General features: G+C 42.6%; 1 protein-coding gene across 4 annotated transcripts in view; it reads right to left on the bottom strand.

Annotated features, from left to right (window-relative positions):
- USP32 (ubiquitin specific peptidase 32) overlaps positions 1–4,472 on the bottom strand; it is a 178,963-nt gene extending 174,491 nt beyond the window's left edge. For all 4 annotated transcript variants that reach the window (XM_066363173.1, XM_066363174.1, XM_066363175.1 and 1 more), the window contains exon 1: positions 4,327–4,472. In XM_066363173.1, coding sequence (XP_066219270.1) covers positions 4,327–4,384 — 58 coding nt within the window. In that variant the 5' untranslated portion in view covers positions 4,385–4,472. The remainder of the gene's footprint in view (positions 1–4,326) is intronic.
- Between the last annotated feature and the right edge of the window lie 19,482 nt (positions 4,473–23,954).

Below are 23,954 nucleotides of genomic sequence, written 5' to 3'. Positions count from 1 at the left end.
TTTAATAAGAGGGAATAGTGGATTCCAGAAGATACCAACTGTGAATTCAATTTTCATTCATACAATGATTTACTATGCCAAACCAGCTGACATCACATCATAGGTGATGCAATACTAGTGAAATTTTAATATTAATACTATGAAAATTGGGGAATAAAATCTTGGTTGGGAAATCAATGTTTTAGAGCATATTAGGTTTGGTGGATAAGCAAAAATGAAAAGTACTACAATCTTCAACTATTACATGCCTAATTATTCCACTAGCGAACACAACAACCATTAAGTGACTAGGCCACCAACTACGCCCACACAAACTATGCATTCCACTAGCATTTCCTTCCACAGTATTGTCACACCTAATATACTAAATTTTAATCATTTATAAAGAAATATATTCTACATTTAAAAAACATTATGTATATCATCAAACATAAACAAAATTGGGCCTGACCTGTGGTGGCGCAGTGGATAAAGCATCGACCTGGAATGCTGAGGTCGGCAGTTCAAAACCCTGGGCTTGCCTGGTCAAGGCACATATGGGAGTTGATGCTTCCTGCTCCTCCCCCTGTTCTCTCTCTATCTCTCTCTCTCCCCTCTCTCTCTAATAAAAATGAATTTAAAAAATCTAAAAAAGTAAATAAATAAAAAATTTAAAAAAAAACATACACAAAATTGAACTTTAAATAGAAGTTCTAACATTTTATTCCCACCTCCCCACCTTGCATAGTCTTGCATAAACCTTGAGATACACACATTTCAGTGAGTGAGGGTCTTAGCAATCTTTGTTCCATCAGTGTCTAAGTCATAGGCAGTGCTCAGTAAAAACTTGAGAAATTAATAAGCACAGGGACCTCAAAAATATAAACCCATGCATAATTAACATGTTATAGTTCATCATCTAACTACTTAATCCAACAGAAGTGCCAAATTCTACTTTAAGAAAAGGATTAGAAGAAACTGTAGCCGCTGTATTTTACTACCACAATTTAAAAGCTAAGAATAATTTTAAGTCAGCAATTCTTGGAAGGGGAGTTTATAATTCCACTTACAGAATGATGAAAGAGAGGAAAAAGGAAAAAGAAGAATTAACTGGAGATTTTTAAGGATTCTTAAAGTTCTGAGATGCTCTGAAACTGTAATTCATCTTTCATTAAATTTTTTTTTGTATTTTTCCAAAGTGTGGGGGGGGGCGCAGACAGACAAACTATTCAGCATGTGCCTGACCAGGATCCACCTGGCATGCCCACCAAGGGGCTCAGCCCTTCTGGGGCATTGCTCTGCTGCAACCGGAGCCATTTTAGTGCCTAAAGCGAGGCCATGGAGCCATCCTCAGCACCCAGGCCAACTTAGCTCCAGTGGAGCCTTGGCTGCGGGAGAGGAAGAGAGAGACAGAGAGGAAGGAGAGGGTGAAGGGTGGAGAAGCAGATGGGCGCTTCTCCTGTGTGCCCTGGCACGGAATTGAACCCGGGTCTTCCACACACTGGGCCAACGCTCAAACGCTGAGCGAACAGGCCAGGGACATCATTAAATGTTTTTTATATTATATTCTAAGCATTGAGAATAATTTTTAAGAATACATAAGCCACACTTAGATGCAAACTTAGAAATGAATAGATAATGAACATAGCTGCTAATATTCTCAGGACCCATTAACTGCACTAGGCATAATTTAGAAAGTAAATGCAATCTAAAACAAATCAAACCTTCAAAGTAAGGCTTGTGTTCTATCCAAGATATTCAAGAAAAACAGATACAAGCCAAAAATAAAAGCCACCACTAATACATCTCCCTTTAAAAATTTTAAGGTATACTTTCAGAAAACTATTAATATTTCTATAATTGACAATACAGTCAAGCCAAAATAGTAGGCAAAGCCTATCTTCCTAATTTCTAGAGCCTCAGGAATGTAAATAAATAAGAAGTCACTAGATGGCCCTTTCACTGGGTCTAGTAAGTGTTATCTGTCATTAACATAACACTCCATTTCCAAGGTCCCATTCTGCAAGATAAACTGCCTCCAATTCCCCTTTGCATGAGGCAATATATGCTTGACTATCATTCTAATACTAATACTTATTTATGGTTAGGCATTATTTTAGTGCTCAATAATTTGAAGTAAAACCAAGGGGATAGGTATTTCAGTAGTTTATCAAGCCTGCCTTGTTCTTATACAATGATTCATGTAACACACACTGTATATGTTTGTCCAATTCACCTTCCTCATCTCCCTCAATTCACCTTATACAATATAAACAAGCAGATAAGACTAATGGATGAAGGTTTCAGTACCTACTTAGATTACTCAAGTGCCCCCCAAAGTTCTCAAACCATGTTTTAACTCTATTAAAAGCTTTATAAATTCTTTCTAGAACCTTACTAAAATAAATTCTATATTAAAGTCTGACATTTACTACAGTAAACAGTATCCTGTTCAAAAGAATTAATTAACCCATTTAAAAAAAAGTTTCTGGTTTACATTTATAAGTATTATTTTATCAACTTGCTTCTATTTTTTGCTTTTTCCTCTGTAACAAAACTTATAAAATAAATTCGTTCAAAGAGTTAAATAAGGTTTGAACCAGTATTTTACTACTTCTTCAAATATATGTTTTAAAATTCAATAGGCATACACTTCACAACAAACTGAACAAAGACCTCTTGTCAAATCAGTTTAAAATGCACCAACTATTAATTTCATTTATATACACAGGTATAGTCTTAGTTTGATATGAGAGTAAGCAGGCTAGATGTGGACAAAAGTTTAATTTTAGAATTCGTACGTGCCAGATACATCACCATCAAACCTGAACTAAACACTTCTGAACCTGTAAATCAGTTTGACTGATGTCCTCTTTCATACTATATAAGCCACTGCCTAATTGAGGCCAGACCTGTCAGGCTCAACAGCATCCCGGAAATGACTAGCCTACTAGAGCTGGAACGACATCAAGAATTTGGAATATTTCTCATATTGAGGCAAGGAAAAAAGTTCAAGTGAGATTGTCCATACAACAATCATACTGTTCCACAGGAAAAGACATTAAAAGCATATTTTTGTTATTCTGGTCAGTCCACAATACCTCTAAATTCTGTAATTATTTTCAGGTGATGACCCACTAAATTTATCCCTTTTCTTCCTACATATTAACAAGTGTTCACTACTAAATTCTCGCTTTGAATGCCTTTAAATCTAATTTCTATTTTATGTCTTTAGCTATTAAAACCATTACCTGGAGCATGGCTGGTCGAATTGGAAACCCGTTAAAAATAATGCCTAACACCAAATATGTTTGTCACTTGTTACCAAGAAAATCCATTAAATGTCGCAAATAGAAGCACACACAGATATACATGCATGCGCGCACGCGCACACATGCACACATACTCTCAAATCTCAGTCATGAAAAATTAAGTCACATTCTGGCCATAAACTGTACAACAGACACTACCAGTTAGCGTGTGCTTTCATAATCATGGTCAGTGGTAGGGGGTTGGGGCTGTTAACAACATACTGTGCATCAGAGCCAATAGCATCAGGCTGGGGCTGGCAGCAAGGCCAGTCTCTACAGGGAGCTATACCAATACCAGAATGCTGGATTTCCGAATGCCATTTTATGGGGAGAAGGGGAGGGAGCACTATCGATCAAACGCAATAAAAGGCTCTGGCCAACTCTGAGGGGATGAAACGTAAGACAAGGTCTGTGGCAACACCAGCTGTCCAGGCTCATCTCACCTCACACACAACTTAATTTCAGGTCGTTCTCAGCAAAGTCAGCCGCTCCAAGGGTGTGGATGGTGAGAGCCCCCAAGAGACTGGCAAAGGCCCTCGGAAAAGGCAGAGACCCCACACTGCAAGGCGCCTCCAACCAGCAAAGGAGAGGGCTTTGCAGCCGCCTACTCTCCCCGTTCCAGCAGAGACTGTTAGGTACGAGGTTAGGATGTTGCTGGACATTTTTACGAAGGAGTGATAAGAGAAAATGGCAGTAAGGGATGAGGGGGTTGGAAGGGCTGGTGCCACCCAAGGGAAGGGGGAGAGGAGGACTTCTCTGGACCCACCCAGGATAACAACGACATCAGAAATCACGGACACTGCCCTGCCAGCCTCTCTCTCCGGGCAAGCTTTGACCCTTTCCTTCTATAAGGTCCAAATTTCCCAACACTGCTCCCACCGACCCTTCTCCCCCATAGTATTCACCCTCGCAGGCCTCTGCCCTCCGGCCTCAGGCGCCACACGCCCCAACCTCCCCTCCCCTCTCGCGGCCACCCACCCTCCAGGCAGTCCGTGGCTGGCCTTCCCGGCTGCTCGCCCAGACCCCTCCCCCTCACCTCTCCTCAGTGCCTCCTCGTAGCTGAGGAATCCGATCCGTGACTCCTTGGCGCCCATGCTCCCCTCATCCCCTCGGCCGGGGGTCGGAGCCTAATCTTGCCCCCACCCCCCTGCCCCCGCTTTTCCTTAGCGTCCCTGGGTGACAGAGTCGGCGTCCCCCGGACCCCTCCTCCCCCTACACTAACAAGTGCGGCTTCTGCCCAGGCAGCTCCTCCCGGCCGCTGCCACCACCTCCATGCTGGATCACGTGACCCGCTCCCCCCTCCCCCCAACTCCTCCCTCTCGACTCTCCTCCCCTCCTCACGCCCACTTCCCTCCCCCAGTGTCCCTCCCGCGAGGCCGGGGATTGTTCCGGGTAATGGCCGCCCAGGGCCACACACTCCTTCCCGCCCCCACGCTAGCCGCTCGCAGGGCCGTAGGGGTGGGGCCGGACCCCGCGCGTGACGCATTACCCCCACCTTCCCGCCAATCCGGAGCCGGGAAACCGGGACCTCTCCCTCCTGGGGGGCGGTGACTTCCGGGGCGCTCGAGAACGTCGCTCCAGCCCACACATCTGGTGCTGGTGGGGGGGGTGCTTGAGCCATTGACGGTTGGTCTGGCCCGGCTCTGACACCCATGTTGGAAAAGATGTGGAATCCTCGCTGATTGGCGTCTGAGCCGTAAGATTCTGAGATAAAGGAGCGGGCTGGCGATGGACTCCTCATGTTACAGCAGTTTTTGACTCGGAGGGAGTTGTGTAAGGAAAGGAGACTCTCAAGGATTTCCTGTGACGAAAGAATTCTTCATCCTATTGTGGAAATCCCTGAAGAAAGTGAACCTTGTGACAAAGTTGACAGCATCTTACATTTTAGCGTTAGCTGACCCTCCACCTCAGTTGACTCGATTTTTTCCCACATCCACAGGCCCCGTGCGCTGGCCCCCCTCCCGCTCTGAACCCCTCTTCAAAATTCTCCCCACCAGAAACGGGAGGGTCACCAGACAGAACAGAATTCCTGTTTTAAAAAGTATTTTGTTTTTAATGGTAAAATATACAGGGTGGGGCGAAGAACGTGTACAGTTTACAGTGAGTATGCGAAACGATTTTTTCCTTGTATTACTATTTGCTAATTATTATTTTCTATACAAACAACTGTAAACCTACTTTTGCCCCACCCTCTACAAAGCAATTACCATTTTCACCATTTTCTAAGTACCTCATGAATGGAGTTCTTTATTCTTTTGTGGCTAGCTTATTTCATTTAATGCCTTCAAGGTTCTTCCATGTTGTACCATGTGTCACAATCTGCCAGGTTTACCATATGATCCAGATATGCCCTTGAGTATATACCCAAAAGAATTTAAATCAGGGAGACATTTACACATCTATGTTTATAGGCCATTATTCACAATAGCCAAAAGGAAGAAGCAACCCGATTTCAGCAGACAGAAATAAAATGTGATATACACATACAATGGAATACTCTCAGTCCCTCGCTTTTGAACTCTATTTGGTTTGCTTTCGTTTGTCTTCACCCTGAAAGTCACAGTATAAAGCTTCTGGATAAGGAAACAACTCTGAAAAATAACCATTTTGATTAGATTAGACTCAAGGTGCCAGACAGGTAATGCAAGGCCAGCAAAAGGTTTTTAGTCCCTAAAACCAACAGATTATAATATGCCAAGAAGGTAATACTCTGTTTTCTCTACTCATCTTTCCTGGTAGACCAGATTAGCAGCGTGGCATTATTCATGGTGCTTCCCTTTCCAGTTCACTGTGAGGCAGATTAATTTCATTACTAAAAGGGCATGAATAAGGCCATGGGAATGTAGTTCAAAGCCTTTAATTTCCAGGTCATCAGTTTGATGTAGACAGAAGTCTCCAGACAAAACAACTCAGTTATCCCCAGCCTGCAGTTAGATTAAAGTAATAAATGGGAAGCGAATCTTAAGGGTTCAGCTATGGGAGAAAAGACCCCGAAAGTTCAAGTGCCAGATACCTAGGTATAATTCCTCTCCTAAATAATCAGTACCTAAATGTGGCGTTTGTGTACAAAGAACAGACTTGAACATAGTACAAAGAATAGATCTTCACACTTGATTTACAGTGGAATTGGAAGCAAACTGTTTTACCTCTTTGTATTACTTGTGCCACTTGAAAGATGGGACTGGAGTTGGAGTTAGTCTAACTCCTGAATTAGTAAATTATTACAAAATACTCAGGAAAAAAAATAGAATGTAAACTTTATAATGAAAATTTAGAGCAGTATTAACATCCAGGAACTTTAAAAACTTCCTTCTTAGTTTTAGGCCTGGTTTCCCCTAGAGCCATAAAAATTTTCACCCCATTACAGAGTTTATCATGGAGTAAACACTTTTCAAAATTAACCACTTTTAAAATTGTGGTTGAAGTGGAAAACTAAGAAATACTATTTCTCCTTTGTCTGAGTTTAAATAAGCCTATTATTAAAGACAGTGAAGCAGATAGTTATGTCTCATGGGAATTTTAAATGGTAAACTGGGATTAAAACATGTCTTTTGGTTTTTATTACATAGTATCAGGCAAGTCAAATGTTAAATATCCCTCTATAATTTAAATTTGATACAGTATTTAAAATTGATGATGTAGAAAATCTTAAATATAATTTGTCATGCTGAAAGGGCTTCTAGTAACCATTTAGTTTGTTTAGTTTCATTATATTTCACTTAACCCACTTAAGAGTTGGCCAGCCACCTGACTTTCAATGTTAGGTTGTACTTGGGGAACCATTGCTTTAATTATAATTACATGCCTGTGAAAGAGTTGCCCATCAGAAGATTTAGAGCATGAGAGATTGGTATGTAATTTCTACTTCCAGTTGGTCAACCTAAGTGACAGTTCCCCAGTTTATACTCCCAGAGAAATGACGCAGAAAAAGGACAGAGTTGTTATAGTACTTGCCAAAGAAGCTTAGGACACAGACGGAGAGGTCAACACAATAAACACTTAATCTTAGCCAAAAAGAGATAGAGGTCAACACAATAAAGAAGGGGGTGAAACAGCACCTGATTTATGTATAATTTAATTACTACCAAGTAAGACCAACAATGTATGAAGTGTGACTACACAATAAGAGAATTTATTTTCTAGCACTATGGACTTGTTACCTTATAGTGACATAATATGAGAATGTGGTGACTTGTATTATATTTTTATTCACTCTAAAGCAAATATTTTCTTTTTATAATATCCCTATATTGCTCTCTCCCACCCCAACTGCTATGAAGTTGTATTTACATCCCTTGCAAATTGTTTACAAAGGTTAGGAAATGGGTCTTATGGACTGTACCACCAGTGAGTGGCTTCCTTTTCTTGTTAGCAGCTTCTTTTTAGTCCTCCTCTAATATCCTTATTCCTTCTATGTGGCAACTGTTTTGTATTCCTTGGCCAGTTTTTGTCAGAAAAATAAAAACTACAAGTTTAAGAATAAGTACCTTAATTGAATTCTAATCGGCAGTTAAAGCATAGAATACAAAATCCAGCTCTGAACAAATAGACTATAGCTTACTTTAATTTCTAGGTTCTAAATAAGCTTTGTCATCATTTAAAGTCCACTTATCATTCTAATGTGGTTTCTTACATGTTTGAGAATTGCTGTCTCTAGCTGTGTACCTTGACTTTGATTTTTTCATTTAGTAGATGAGAGGTTCAAACTCAACCAGGCTTTTTCTAGTTCGTAAATTCTGTTATCTCTTGAAATGCATATTGTTTTACCAGCTCAAATCTGTTTTATATTTAGTCCAGCCTGAGTTTTTTTATTACCTGGCTATTAACACACTCTTTCTTTTCTGCCCACCTTTTCCTCAACTACCAGTCTGCTGTTTGTCTAATTGTTCTTCCTCTTCCTTTCTTGACTGTGGACTTCTTTTTTTTTTTTTTTTAGCAAGAAAGACAGACAGGGACAGAGATGAGAAGCATCGATTTGTAGTTGCAGAATTTTAGTTGTTCATTGATTGCTTTCTCATACATGCCTTAACCAGGAGGCTCCAGCCAAGCCAGTGACCCCTTGCTTAAGCCAACAACCTTGCACTCAAGCCAGCGACCATGGGGACATGTCTATGATCGTATGCTCAAGCCTGCAACCCCGCACTCAAGTTGGTGAGCCTGCGCTCAAGCCAGCAGCCTCAGGGTTTCAAACCTGAGCCCTCAGCATCTCAATCTGATGTTCCATCCACTGAGCCACTGTCTAGTCAGGCTGGACTTCCTTTTGATCAATAATTATTATTTTAATGGGGGAGACTATGTATATGTGGGGACAAGTGGTATATAGGAAATCTCTGTACCTTCTGCTCAACTTTGCTGTGAACCTAAAACTGCTCTAAAAAATAAAGTGTGGGTCTTCTTTGAGTTTCATACTTGTAGACACCAAACCACAGCGCAGTTGTGATGCCTTGTGGAAGCTGAAGCCTCACCTCCTGCCTGGCTCAGATGTTGGCACTGGCTCCACCACCTGCTGTTGCCTCACCTGCTGCTGCACCCCAGCAGCAAGGCCTGATGGCCCAGATGGCGACCACTGCAGCTGGTGTGGCTGTGGGCTCTCCTGTGGGCCACACGGTAGGTTGTGCCATCACTGAGGGCTTCAATGGAGGAAGTAATACTGAGCCCTCAAGATCGACATCACTTACCAGGAGCCTCAGGGAACTCAGCCAGCATTGCAGCAGCAGCAGCAGCAGCATTTTAACCCATGTCACTATGAGATGAACCAGTGTTTGGAGTGTGTCCAGAGCCAGGCTGACCTTACGGTTTGTGAGGGTTTCAGAAAGGTGCTAGAAGAATACAAATTTGCAAATGGATTAACCTAGTCAAAAAGTTCAAATTGAAGAAATGGAAAATCATCTCTCATGACCAAGTTAACTGAATATAAAAATATAATTGATAAAGTATAAAACCACCAGTTAAACTTCTCCTCTATAATAAATAGTTTATTTGCTTCAGAATTGCAATGGAAGAGAAAGTTCTTACTGTACAGAAGTTAATTGAGCCCTGGTCAGGTAGCTCATTTGGTCAGAGCATCATCCCAAGAGAGGCAAAGAGAGAGAGAGAGAGTCAGGAACATCAATCTGTTCCTGAAAGTGCCCTGACCAGGGCTCAAACTGGCAGCCTCTGGGCTTTAGGATGATACTCTACCAACCGAGCTATCTGAACAGGACCCCAAAATTATCTTTCAAAGTGATTTGAAAGCTATAAAATAGTATTTGATCAAATGTTATTTGGAGTTATGTTCAATTACTAATCATCTAGGGGTGGGGGTGAGATGGAAGCAAATCTGGCTTGCTTTGAAAGAGGAAGGAAATTCATTTTAAAAAAAAAGAGGAAGTTAGGAAGTCCCTTATGCCAATTAAAATCTTCACACTGCCCCAACATTTGGTATAAATGCCGCAAATAGTTTAACATTTATTAAGTATTATCTCTGTGTAAGGGATGTGCTAGACCCTAGGAAATACAACAATGAACAAATATTAAAAAGCTTCTGGGAAGTACTATAATCAAGATAAATATAGTATATTATGGGAAACTTAGGTAGCAATAGGTATAAATCCAAACTGAAGGAGTGGGTGAAGGAGGGAAGCCTTGGAGGATGGAAGCCTTGAAAGATGAGTAAGAAATCAGCCATTCATTCACTCCTTCAAATACTGAAAGCGCTGGAGCTCTGTTCCTAGACACTGAAGATACAGAATTGAGCAAAGAAAAAGTCTTGTTCTTATGAAATTAACATGTAAGTGGGAAAAGAAAAAGCAAACCAAATAAAATGATGGTGATTCAGTCAGTAACAAGTTCTTAATAGAGAAAAAATTCAGAGAAGGGAGACAGGAAATGCTGAGATGAAGGCTGCTATTAAAAATGGCAAAAGGCGCCCTGGCCAGTTGGCTCAGTGGTAGAGCGTCGGCCTGGCGTGTGGAAGTCCCGGGTTCGATTCCCGGCCAGGGCACACAGGAGAAGCGCCCATCTGCTTCTCCACCCCTCCCCCTCTCCTTTCTCTCTGTCTCTCTCTTCCCCTCCCGCAGCCGAGGCTCCATTGGAGCAAAGATGGCCCGGGCGCTGGGGATGGCTTCTTGGCCTCTGCCCCAGGCGCTAGAGTGGCTCTGGTCGCGACAGAGTGACGCCCTGGAGGGGCAGAGCGTCGCCCCCTGGTGGGCGTGCCGGGTGGATCCCGGTCAGGCGCATGCGGGAGTCTGTCTGACTGTCTCTCCCCGTTTCCAGCTTCAGGAAAATACAAAAAAAAAAGGCAAAAGGTGATTTTTATTTTTATTTATTTATTTATTTTACAGAGAGAGAGAGAGAGAGTCAGAGAGAGGGATAGATAGGGACAGACAGACAGGAACAGAGAGACATGAGAAGCATCAATCATTAGTTTTTCATTGCGACACTTTAGTTCATTGATTGCTTTCTCATATGTGCCTTGACTGTGGGACTACAACAAACCGAGTAACCCCTTGCTCAAGCCAGCGACCTTGAGTCCAAGCTGGTGAGCTTTGCTCAAACCAGATGAGCCCGTGCTCAAGCTGGCGACCTCGGGGGTCTCGAACCTGGGTCATCCGCATCCCAGTCCAACGCTCTATCCACTGTGCCACTGCCTGGTCAGGCAAAAGGTGAAATTTAAAACAAACTGAAGTAGATAGAACAAACATTGTGGATATCCAAGGGAAAAGTGTCTTAGGCACTGAGGCAACAAGGTCGACTACTTTGTGCTCAACCTCTTTCCAGTAACCTCTGCTTGATCTTGTACTGAGTTCAGTGCTCATTTCTATGACCTTGAGACTCAAGAACCTGGTATTCAAGTTCTAGTAACAGTGTGGCTGCAACAATGAGGGAAGTGGATAGAGGCAAATCTTCCCTAAAGACTTGGCTCTTAAGTCTTTGAAAAATAATATGCTATTGAAGGTTTTTGAATGGAGAAGATACCTGTCATACATTTTATGAGGATCTTTTTTGGACTGTCATGTTGAAAATGAACTGGGGTGAGAGAAGAAATAAAACGGTAAGCAAAGGGAGACCAGTTAGGAGACTATTGCAGCTATCCTGGCAGTCAGGGTAAAGGGCATGAGAAGGTGGGTCCAAGACAATATTTTGAAGAAAGAGAAAAAAGGATTTATTGATTGGATTGAAGTGTCTGAGAGAATATCCAAGGATGACTCCAAAATTGGTGGCCAAAGTCACTAGAAGGACAAAATTGCTATTCGCTCAGATGAGGAAGATAATAGATGTTTGTGGGGCAAGAGCAAGTGCTCAGCTTTGGACCTGTTGTTTGAGATGCCTATTCGAGTTAAATATTTATTTATCTGAAGTTAGAAACGTCCATGCTGAAGAAAAAGATTGAGGAGTCATGAGAGATTTATGGTATTTGAAATCATGAGACTGGATGAGATCTCCTGGGACAGGAATTTTTGGCCGGTGTGCCGCAGAAGTTTTAAAACATGCAATACCCAACTAGTCAGGGGCACTGACCTCTTTTCTCTTAGACTGTCAAATTTAAAAATGACAATAGCCAACACAACAATAGCCATCTGGTGTGAATGAATCAAAATTATGCCTTTTTTTTTTTTTTGTCAACTTGACAAAAAGATATGTTTTGATTTATGGGTGCCTTGAGATGAAAAAGGTTGAATAACACTTTCCTAAGACATCACACACTCCCAAGGTGAGTGGAGCTTCTAACATTAAAATTTCAAAGATGGGAAGCTAGCAAAAAGACTGAGAAGGTGAAGCTAGTAAGGTAGGAAAGCAACAAAGAGGAGAGGGCATGCCAAGAAAAAAGAAAAGTGTGAATAAAGACACAGAGATATAAAGTAGAACTCAGAAGAAGCTCTGTCTCATCAGAAATGCCTTTGTACCAAGAGATTCAAAGCTAGCTACGAAAACAACTGAAAAATCAAAATCCATTAACTGGCAAGGCGATCGTCCTCATTTTCAACACCTGGTAAGAATTACAAGCATTTGAAGAATGCTTTTAGGTTGATTTTAAGAACCAAGTTGGTTTTTATCTGGTTTCTGTTAAATGTCTTTGAGCTATCAGTGAGCAATACATGACAAGAGATTCTGGGGACAGAACCCTTAAAATAATGTACTCTTAAAATTGGATCTAAAAGAATAAATTAGGCCAAGATGTAGATGTGATAATTAATGGTTGAAAGTAGATCTCTCCCAATGCATGAACTTCAGCCTGAATGTCACTCAGAAGAGATTGTTAAGGCCAGTACTTTTGTGTAAGTTAGTAAGTGAAAATGACATCCAAATTAATTTATGCAAAAATCTAAGGGAGTAGCCAATAGATTGTCAGCAGATCATCCATAGGGAAAAAGTTTAAATTTCTCTGACTCAGACAAACTCTTAATTAGTAGCTCAAAACATGTACTAGACTCATAGGCCAACTTCACAAAAAAAGGTGATAAGTTAACATAAATCTCGTTTCTGTAGCTATGGAACAAAAAAGTGAGCAGAGTTAAATTCTAGTTAATAGGTTACTGTATGCAATTACTAACTATACCCAATCTTGCACTCTATAAACACTAATATATGGGTTTTCTTCATCCTCAATACTCCATCTCTCATTGATCTTAAATTTACTTTGTTATTCTTCTGAAGTTCTAGAGCACTAATTGGTATTACATTCTAGGATGTATATTTTTGTTCACACAGTTGTGAATACCGGTGCTACTGTGATTCTGGTTATTATTACTGCATAAGAAATTACCTCAAAATCTAGTAGCACAAAACAATGACAACATTTATTTTGCTCCTGAATCTTCAGTGTGGGCAACATTCAGTCGGGATAGCTAACCTTAACTCCATTTAGTGTGAGCTGTAACAGCTTGGAAGCTGGGAATCCTCGGAAGGCTTGCTCACTCACATGTCTGGCAGTTGATGCTGGCTGTTGGCTGAAATCTCAGCTGGAACTGTAGCTGGAACAACTACACATGTAATGTACTTCCTTTTTTCTCACAACGTGTGGCCTGCTTCCAAAGGTGAAGAGAGAGAGAGAGAGCAGCCAAGCTGTATCACCTTTTATGACCCAGCCTTAGAGGTAACACAATGTCAGTTCTGCTGCATTCTAATCATTGAAGCAGTCACAAAGTTCTTCCCAGGTTCAAGGGAAGGGGAAATAATGTAGAAAAATATTGCTGTGCCACAGTCCACCCTCTGGTCACAACAATTCACACATTCCTCCCATATACACTATATAGGCACACCTCAGAGATATTGCAGGTCCAGTTCTAGATCACCACAATAAAATGAGAATCACAATACAGCAAGTTGTAATAATTTTTTTTTTTGCAAGTTTTCATCTCTTTGCTGGTGTAGGGTTTTGTCTTCAACTTGTAAGAAAAAATGCAACACCTGTGAAGCTCAGTGAAGCAAACACAATAAAATGAGGCCTGCCTGTACATTTACCTCTTTCTCCAAAATCACCATTACGGCATTAGGTTCAAGCTTGAAGTCTAGGATCTCATCATCTAGATCAGGCCTAGGTGTGATTAAGGTGTCTTGGATGTGTTTTCTCTGATACAGTGTCTCTTGCCTTGAGTACCTGTTCTTAACAAAAACACACTGGAGTTATCAAGGGGAAAGACCTTGATAAAACTCACTTTTAAATAGTTCAGGAAAAAACAAAGTATCTTTACACACTTTCTTTCTTCTGGAAACTATTTCTCTTCCCCTTGAGCCTGAGCAGCACTTTGTTTCAATAGAAACAAAATGTAATAGAATGCAGAAGAAATGGTACAGTGTTATATCTGAGGCTAGGAGATATACACATATATATGGGTATGTATACATATATATAGTGTACATACATGTATTATAGAGAGAAAGGAAAGAGAAAATGCAAATAATAACGTAAACTGAGTAAAATGCTTACAATAGATGAAACGGAGTGAGGGGTATGCATATGTACTATTCTTATTTTTGAAACTTTTTTATAAGTTTGAAGTTATTTCCACATAAAGTTTTTCAAAATGTGATGCACATGGAATAGATCCCTAGCATCAGTATTTTGATATTTTTAATTCCAGGTGCAAGTCATAACTTGACCTTTCTGTTAACTTCTGTGGGCTAATGGAAAACCCTGTAGTTCTTCCTTTGCCCAGATGTCTACAAGAAGACACCATCACCTCCCACACTTTAGCCCAGAGTTCTCCACACCCCAAGATCCCTCTTTGATAGGGGAGATTTGGCCATGTAGCATCTCAGCTTTTCAATAGTCTTGTGGTATTACCTACCATACTAAAGGCATCTGGCTTGGGTTTTAGAGAAATTGTAGGAATAGGAGGCACATCAGCTTCCTGTAACTAAAGAGCCTGGAATTAGTTCCTGTAATGCTGGTGGCCAAGGCCATGCAGGTCCACATTGCTACTGTTCTGTCTGCAGACAGAACTCTGGCCTGGATTCTGCCAGAAGGGAAAGATTTGCCTCTCTTGGTGCCGCTGACCACTCTATCATTTTGTCCATAGTGGTGCTTGTAGTGCTGTTGCTGTAGACTTACTGTTTTGGTTTTTGTGATGTACCTTACTCCTCACACAAGGACCATTGCTGAAGAAATCTGCCATGTAGATTGTGAGGCGAGCAACCCTAAAGGGGTGGAATGTGGGGCAGCTGTGTTAAGTTTGCTCGCAGGTTTACCAGCTGCAGCACTTTGGTTAGTATGTGAGCATGTGGCAGAGACGTGTGCATAGCCTATGTAAGGCTGTGGGTGCTTCCCCTGGGTGGCGATTCTTCCAGATCGCTCTCCCACCATGCCACCGTGAGGTGCAGTTTTCCTTGCTCCCTTGCCCTTACTGTGAATAGCAGATTTTCCTTCATTTATTCTTTCTTTCCCTTTTGTTGTTTATTTGCTCGCCTGTCTTTGCGAGCCTCCAATAAATGGGTATGGCCCCACACTTTCCAGCTCTGCAGTTTCTCTACCATCTGCCTGAATTCAATGTGAACCTACCTGGCCATGACAGCCAGGTGCTGGTTGCCTAGGGAGTTAACTGGAGGTCCACCTCCAGCTCCCTACCCCACGGTGCCAACAAGGCCACCCATCGTAGGTGGGGTGCCTGTACAGTCCAGGGCCATGTCCATTGAAGCCGTTGGCCTTTAAGGAGGGCTGTTGGGGCAGGCAAAAGCACATTGCCCTGCTGTCCAGAGCCCAGCTTGAGCAAAGTGTCCTTGTGCATATCTGCAACTGGATGGGAGCAGCTGCCCGGCGCAGGAGGGCCTCCACCAGAGCTATCCCCTCACCTCCTCGAGGTCCTTCATTCAAAATCTGGAGTACTGTCCACAAGCAGCATGTCCATCCAGTGAAGGAGCTAGTGCCCCCCTCCTGTCGCAGTCCCTGCTAGATGGGTCCTTTGGCCTTCCCCCTATTCAAACTGGAACAGCAGGTCTTGGGATTCCTCCTCTCCTTCAGCAGTCTTCATCATATAATCTTGTAACCATGCCGCTTATGCACCAACCATTTTATTGGTAGTTACTGGGGCCGTTCATCTCAGCAGCTAGAATCTGTGTCCTGGGTTAAGCTGCTGCCAAAGCTTCAAAAGAACCTTATTAGGCCTGCCATCCAATTTCTCCCTATCTTCCCCGGCCACAATTAAATCTACCCACATCTGTGTTCGGGTGACTTTCACAGGCCCATTCCTCTTGCTAGTCGGAGGGGCAGCATGGGCAGCAGCCTTCACAGCTTTGTGATTCCATGTTACCTCCAGCTCCCCCAAATCTGCTACCATCTGTGTAACTGCATTGATGGGCTGTCCCACATAGGGGCCCCGGATAGCCACTAGTGACCCAAAAAGGGCTGATGGGGCACTGCAGAGAATAAGATCCTGCATCCCCGCCATAAACACTTCCTCGTCTGGTCCACAGGACCCTGGGTAGAAAGCAGCATTCTTCATACCTAGTTCCCGAAGGACCTTTACTAGCTCACTATAGCATTGTGACTGACTCACTGCCCCCAGCAAGTCCCCAGCATTCTGCCAGACTGTACGAATGGCAACCATCACCCATTCTAATAGGGTAAATAGGGCATGGTTTCCTGGGTTGTCATGAAGTTCAGAAGATGCTGCCTCAAGGAGTGTGTGGTAATGGCAGCCAATTTCTCCATCTCTGTTCCAGAGAGCATGATACCATCCACCCTTATGTCCCACAACCTCAGTAACCAGGATGCCAGCGTTTGATGGGTTTCTGCCTGAATTGCACCTCCAACTCCAACAGCTTTGCTTGGGTGTAGGGCCGGACTACAGAGTGCTCTTCTATCTGTGGAGGCGGCTGTGGTTGACCCTGAGGGATTCTCTGCTGCTAGGATTTTACCTTCTTGGCGACCACTGGATGGACTCTGAGTCTGCAGATGGCAGTTGCAGCCTGAGCCTCCCCTCAGAAGAGTCCTCCTCCCGCTGACTCAGAGCTGCTCCACCAGCAGGAATGCTGCTACGTCTTCTGCACCCGCTTTGGCTCCTGCGGCTGCCGGCTCTCAGCCTGAAGCTGACTCTCGAGCCCCTTCCTGAACCTGCAGTTGTTTCTCCAATAGCTGGCAACATTCAGCTTCCAGGAAAAATTGCAACTCTCAAACCTGCAATTCCTTGTCCAGAGACTGCTCCAGTTCCAGGCACCATTGGTGTTCAGCCTGTACCTCACACCACAACTCTTGAACCTGGTTAGCCTCCTTCTCCAGTGCTGGCTCCAGTTCATGCCATCCCTCATTCTCAGCCTGCAGTCTGACTTGCAACTTTCAGATCTGCAGCTCTTTCTCTAGTGACTGTTCCAGCTCGTGCCATTGTTGCCGCTCGGTCCACAGCTCACCTGGAGCTTTCCACCTTGGGCCACCTCTCACTCAGAGCTCTTGGTTTCCTCTCACAGGGCTGTAAAAAACACCCAGCCTATGGCCCCCAAAAGGACAGCCATGGGGAACCATATGCTGGAGAACAGCAACCACTCCTCTACCCCACCCTTCAAGGGTGTTCACGGCTCCATACCCATCTGCTCTGAACTCTGACCGCTATACCAGATGTAATACCAGTGGCCGAGGCATTGGATTTGGGCAGACAGTAGAGAAACTACCGAGTCGGAAAGTGTCAGGCCATACCCATTTATTGGAGGCTGACAAAAACTGGCGAGCAAATAAACAACAGAAGGGAAAGAGCTAATAAACAAAGGAACATCTGCTATTTGCAGTAAGGGCAAGGGAGCAAGAAAAACTGCACCTCATGGTGGCGTGGCAGGAGAGCAATCTGGAAGAATCACTGCCCAGAGGAAGCACCCATAACCTTATATAGGCTATGCACACATGCCTCTGCCACGTGCTCATGTGCTAATCAAGTAAAGTGCTTGCATCTGGTAAACCTGTGAGCAAACCTAACACAGCTGCTCTACATCTGGCCATTCTTTTGGATCCTAGAAAGACTAATTTAATTATCCTAGAAAGGTCAATTTAATTATGTTTATTCAGCATTTCACTTATCAGTAAACATGTCAAATAACCATGTTGTACAAAAAAAAAAAATTGGAGTGTAAGATGTCACCTAGACAGGCCTGTTGGCTCCCAAGGTTGACACTAATCTTAATGCAGTCACCTCAGTTGAGGAATTTTTAGGTTTACAAACTCCATTTTGTTAGATTGACCAATTTTCAAAAATTTATGCTAATCAAAGGACCATGAAGTGGAGGACCTTTGTTTCTGACCATTACAGAGTAAAAGGCATCAGATTTACCTTCTTGCCATCAACAACTAGGAACCTAGACAAAATATATAAAACAACTGTTTTTACACATTGAGCAATAGGCAGTGCAGAACTGACATTGAGAGAAGAAAAACAAATGAGGTGAGTTCCACCCTGGCCCTGTCTTTCTGCCCAGAGGCAGACATCTGGATCATAAATTCAGAACATGACAGAACACAGCAGTTTCACTGAATTAAGTTGACAGAGATTAGAATTCACTCATTCTGAGGCAGCTGGAAGTTGCTACACAGAATAGCAAAATGGAGGAGAGTATACCAAAAAAGAGCCCCAACAATCTGCATAGGGCCCCAAGTTTTTGCTAAATACGAATGTGGCCATACATTGCCATGAACCAGCACAGCTAGTAATTCCAGGTCCTGAGTGGGAACGGCACAGAATTAAGAAAATAGGATTAAAGTAAAAGGATGGGCTTGGAAGGCATCTGCAATGCTGATGGCAAGAACAGAGCACACTCCACACACACTTCTTGCTTTATATATAGGGCAAAATGGGCCATTAGCAAATCAGAGAGATCTCTGATCACATTTCCAAGGCAACCCAAAATTCTACCAAGTGCAGAAAAACCCCACCATACATAACGTCTTAACTTCATAAAACAAAGGATAAAAGAAACTTGCCTCCAGTCTTTCGGGGGACATGGAGGTAGGATGAGTAGAAACAATCCAGCACCATAGCTTAACAGCCTTTAGCAACTTCACAGAACAAGTGAGGTGGGGGGTTGGGCTGATTGTCAGCTTACTGCCAGTTCCCCACACCTCTGTCTCCCAAAAATATAAACTGCAAAGACCCTATTGGCTTTCGGTCCCCAACAATACATAATTAAATTGCTTTATACTCCTTACTCAGCTTCCACCATTGTTATCACCTTACATTACCATGGTACATTTGTCAAAGCTAACAAATTGACATTAGAATCTTATTAACATCTGAACTCCAGCCTTTATTTGGATTTCACCAGTTTCTCCATTGATGTCATATCTCCCTAGTCTTCTCTAAATTGTGACAGTTTCTTGGTCCTTGCTTGTTTTTCATGACCTTGACTATCTTGAGGAGTACCGGCCAGATATCCTATAGAATGTCTCCCAATCTGAATTTGATGTTTTTCTCATGATTAGACTAGTGTTATGGGTGCTTGAAAAGAATACTGCACCTGATTAGTGGTGGTGCAGTGGATAAAGCATTGACCAGGATTGCTGAGGTCACTGGCTCTGAGTTTGGGCTCACCAGCAGGAGGTCACTGGCTTGAGTGGAGGAATCATTCACATGATCCCAAAGCTCACTAGCTTAAGCCAAAGGTTGCTGACCTGAAAAGTCCAAGGTCACTGGCTTGAGCTAGTCAAGCCCTGGTGCATCCACCCTGGTCAAGACATGTATGAGAAGCTCAATGTACAACTAAAGTAAGCAATTACGAGTTGATTCTTCTCACCCCTCTCACCCCCTCTCTCACTTCCTCTCTCTCTCAAAAAAAAAAAATATACTGCTCTTCTAATCACACATCATACCTAGGAGTACATGAAATCCACATGACATCATTGGTAATATTAACTTTTAACACTAGGTTAATGTTGTGTCTACCAGGCTTCCTCACTATAAAGTTACATTTCCACATTCTATTCTTTGGATAACTCCTTTGGGGAGAACTTTCTGAAAATTTGGAGGTGGCATTTTTCTTTACAAAATCCTTCCCAGCTCAATACTCATTGACCATACAATTCTCTCCTGCTCACCTCCCTGAATCCCATTTTAGAAAAAAAGACTTCCAGAAAAAAACAAGTAGAAATCACCAGGCCCAGCAATCTGACATGACTGCCGAAGCTTGCGTATCATTAGACTGTTTAGAAACATGCTCTGAAGTTCTGAGTATGCCATTCTACAAGATGCCCTGACAAGATATTTTTAGAGCACATAAATTAAAACATCGCTACAAAAAAAAAAAAAAAAAAAGTAAAATCAAGCCAGACTCCATTAATAGAAAACTACAGTAAATATCAGACAGAGTGAAGAAAAAAGTACCAAATATTTTTGAGAACTATTCTGAGAGGAGGGGAGACAAAGATGCTCCTGATCAGCATGCAGAGATGTGCCTGTGTCCTGCCAAGGGGGGAGGGAAAGGCCTCCACTGTCACTGCGGGTGTGTCCTGACAGGCTCTCGGCCTTGCCACAGCACAGGAGTCAGCTTCCTTCCCACTGGTGAGGGCTGGGTGTAGGCTGCTGGCTGGGGACACAACTTAGTCTTACTGGACATAGTCAAAGACCTCACTGGCCTTTCGCCTAGTCCCTCATTTCTTGGGTTGGGTGTGAAATATGGATAGTTAGGCCTAAAATCTCCATGCCTTCTTCCTCCATCTTGCTTCTCTCCAGACTAGCCCTCTTTCTGGCATTTTTCTTAGGGTCTCTATTTGAAGGTTTCCATAAGCTCAGTTTTAAAGACCCATCTGAAAAGCTGCTGCTCAGAAGAAGGTGCATATCCTTAGGTTAAACTTCTTTAAAGATTTTATTTAATGATTTTACAGAGAGGAAAGAGAGAGGTGGCAGGAGGCGAGAAGTTCCAACTCATAGCTGCTTCACATTTGTTGTTCACTGCTTGCTCCTTGCTTGTTGTATGTGCCTTGAGGGGCAAGCCCAGGGTTTCAAATTTGCAACCTCAGCATTCCAGGTCGGTGCTTTATCACTGTAATACTACAAGCCAGACAGGTTAAACCTCTTTAGATCACTGGCTTCTAACTTCCATGGGGCTATAGACCTCTGTGATTATCTGATGAGGGCTGGGGCCCTCACATACGATTTGCTAGTTAGACTTTCAAAGGGTCTGTTGACTCCCTCAAGCCCAATAGTGAATCCCATGTTAAGAGACTCTGCATTAGTGATTTAGACCCTTGTGGCCTTGGAGAAGGAATGCCTTGGCTCTCAGTTAAGAACTATCACAGGCCCTGCAGATCTAGCTCTCCAGCTATGACAGGAATTTGAATGCCTTTCCTTTTCTTAGATTCTTGATACAATGCTAATTGAGTAAGTGGGTAATCAAGAAGCTTCTTTGGGCAATGCCAAAATACCCTTATCAAAGAAAGGGATAGAGTACAGTAGAGTAGAGTTCTTTGGAGAGTAAAAGTCTTTGAGACACTGTTTTATTGTTTTTGTTTGTTTGTTTTTGTTGTTTTTAAAGAGCAGGGGTGGGTGATGAGAAGTAGTTGCTTCACTTTAGTTGTTCATTGGTTGCTTGTTGTATGAGCCTTGACCGGGCAAACGCAGGACGTCAAACCGGGTACTTCAGTGTTCCAAGTCAGCACTCTATCCACTGTGCCACCACAGGCCAGCTCTGAGACACTGTTTAACCTGGAGAGAGAGAAGGGTCTTCAAATCTATTAGAGGAAGTAGATGCTAAGAATGGTTTTCCACGTCCACTGAATTCAGGGCATACAATAAAATTTTGTGAGCTCTATTGTTGTAAAGTACTGTTCCGCTGGGTTTACATAGAGACACCAAGTCCAAATGAATTTTTAAGGAGTTTTATTAAAGGAGGAGATTTATTAATATGCCAGTCACATATGATGACTAACATAGGGCACAGCTGACCCAAATTGTGCCATCCAGACTATAGCCCTGGGGCAGGTTATATACCTTTGATCACATACATGTTGGCGGAGGGGGGAGGGGAGATGACACAATTCATTAGCAATTCATTTGTCTATAGGATTTATAAAAAAAATTTCTACACATTAAAACTTACAAGGTAACACAATAGTGAAAAATGTTGTTTTACATATTAAAAGACATTTCCAAATTTTCTAGTGTTCATCTGGTGTGGGGCCGCATACTGAGAAAAACATTTCACCCTTGGCTCCTGCATGGTCAGATGCAGTAGCCGGGGAGAAAACATTTGCTGTAGTGTAGACACTCTGTGCCGGAGGTCTGTAAGCCAAAACAACAGAACTCCAGCACAGAGCGTCTAGTTCTGGGACTTCCGGTTAGGCTGTTAGGGGATCTTTGACCTCACTTGGCTGGTGGAGCAGTGAGTGGAATGCCCCGGGGGACGCATCTCTGGGGGCCCTGTGATCGCCATTACCAGCAACCACATAACCATAGCAACCATGATCCAATCTACTGTTCTGGGGTGTTGTGGATTTCTAATTGACCATCATTACTGAGATAAGTGAGGGGGAGGCTAAGAGAGGCGAGGGCCTTGCTATGGGTGCTGTTTCCCACCACTAGAAATAGCGGCAGCCATCTTAATTTACATAAGATGCAACTTGCAGAATTTCAAGACAGTATCTGGGCTCAGGTGTTTGTTGACTTGATGTCAAAGCTTGAGAATCTGGAAAGGTGCCGCTTGGAGAATCAAGAGGAGTGCCGCTACGAACAGGAAATTTGGAGTGCCTGGAACCTATTACCAGACACTTTTAGCACCCTGAAAAATATAGCAATGGCTTTACTCATAATTTTTCCCTCTACGTACTTTTGTGAGACCTTATCCTTATTCTCAGCGTTAAATAATATCAAAAGCAACAAAAGAAACAGATTGACAGATGAAGTTGGTAGTGCTTGCTTGGGCTTAAAGTGTACAAAATACCAACCTTCAATTGAAGATTTAGCCAATGAAATTCAGCAACAAAAAAGTCACTAATAGGCAGGTTAGTTAAAGAATTCCCACTCCCCCTCACTTATCTTAGTTCATGGCACCTCATACAAGTTAAATATTATCAAGACCAACAAGAGAAACCGACTGACAGATGAACAAAGAAGTCACTAAGCAGGTTAGTTAAATAATTAGTGTTTGGCCTGACCAGGCGGTGGCGTGGTGGATAAAGCGTCGGACTGGGATGCGGAGGACCCAGGTTCGAGACCTCAAGGTCGCCAGTTTGAGCATGGGCTCATCTGGTTTGAGCAAAGCTCATCAGCAAAGCTCACACAAGGTCACTGGCTTGAGCAAGGGGTTACTCAGTCTGCTGTAGCCCCACGGTCAAGGCACATATGAGAAAGCAATCAATGAACAACTAAGGTGTCTCAACAAAAAACTAATGATTGATGCTTCTCATCTCTCTCTGTTCCTGTCTGTCTGTCCCTATCTATCCCTCTCTCTGAATCTCACTCTGTCTCTGTAAAAAAAAATTAAAAAAAGAAAAGAAATTTAAAAGAATTAGTTTTTGGTTTAATTAAATACAGTTATATATTACAATTATACATTTTGTTATCTAAACTATAAATATATGAAATTATGGGTTTTTTTCTCGAAGTGACACACCACCTGAATTATGCTCGGTTTTTTGGCAAATTTTGACACACCAAGCTCAAAAGATTGCCCATCTCTGTTCTAGAGGTATATACATTAACTATATGCCTTCAAAATGGGAGGGGGAACCTACATGGGCCAGGGGATAAGGTTGTGAATGGACCATTAAAGAAAGAAAGAAAGGGAAAGGAAAGGCTTAGAGGGCTTCACTTAATCCCCTCCCCAACTGGGCTGTTTATTCTCTTCCTCACAGGTGCGGGGTGGGGCTGGGGGTGGGGATCCAAGTTTCCTTTCCACTTCCACTCAATACCTGGCACAAAATCTCTCTATTTATAACACAATGCTGTCGTCCATCCTGAGTTGGTGCAAATCACACACAAGTATAAAAATCATATTTACAAAATCTTTCTGTATGCTTAGCCCAAATTATAAAATGCCCTTTAAGCTTCCTAGTAAAGGAGGTTTTCTACACAGTATGTCTCTGCAAGCCAGGAAAACTCCCTCACTCTCTACAAAAAGGAGAGAGCAAAAAACCTGACTCTTTCTCCTAAAATATTAATTCTTCAATTCTTTGGTACCTTACCATACTATCATGTGCACTGAGGAGTGCAGATGAGACAAAATGATTATGAAACCAGTTCCTACCAATTCAGGAACATGCCAACCTGCATAAAG

This window comes from Saccopteryx leptura, chromosome 2, assembly GCF_036850995.1.
Source record: "Saccopteryx leptura isolate mSacLep1 chromosome 2, mSacLep1_pri_phased_curated, whole genome shotgun sequence".
Taxonomy (NCBI): domain Eukaryota; kingdom Metazoa; phylum Chordata; class Mammalia; order Chiroptera; family Emballonuridae; genus Saccopteryx; species Saccopteryx leptura.
This window is presented reverse-complemented; position numbering and strand designations above follow the sequence as displayed.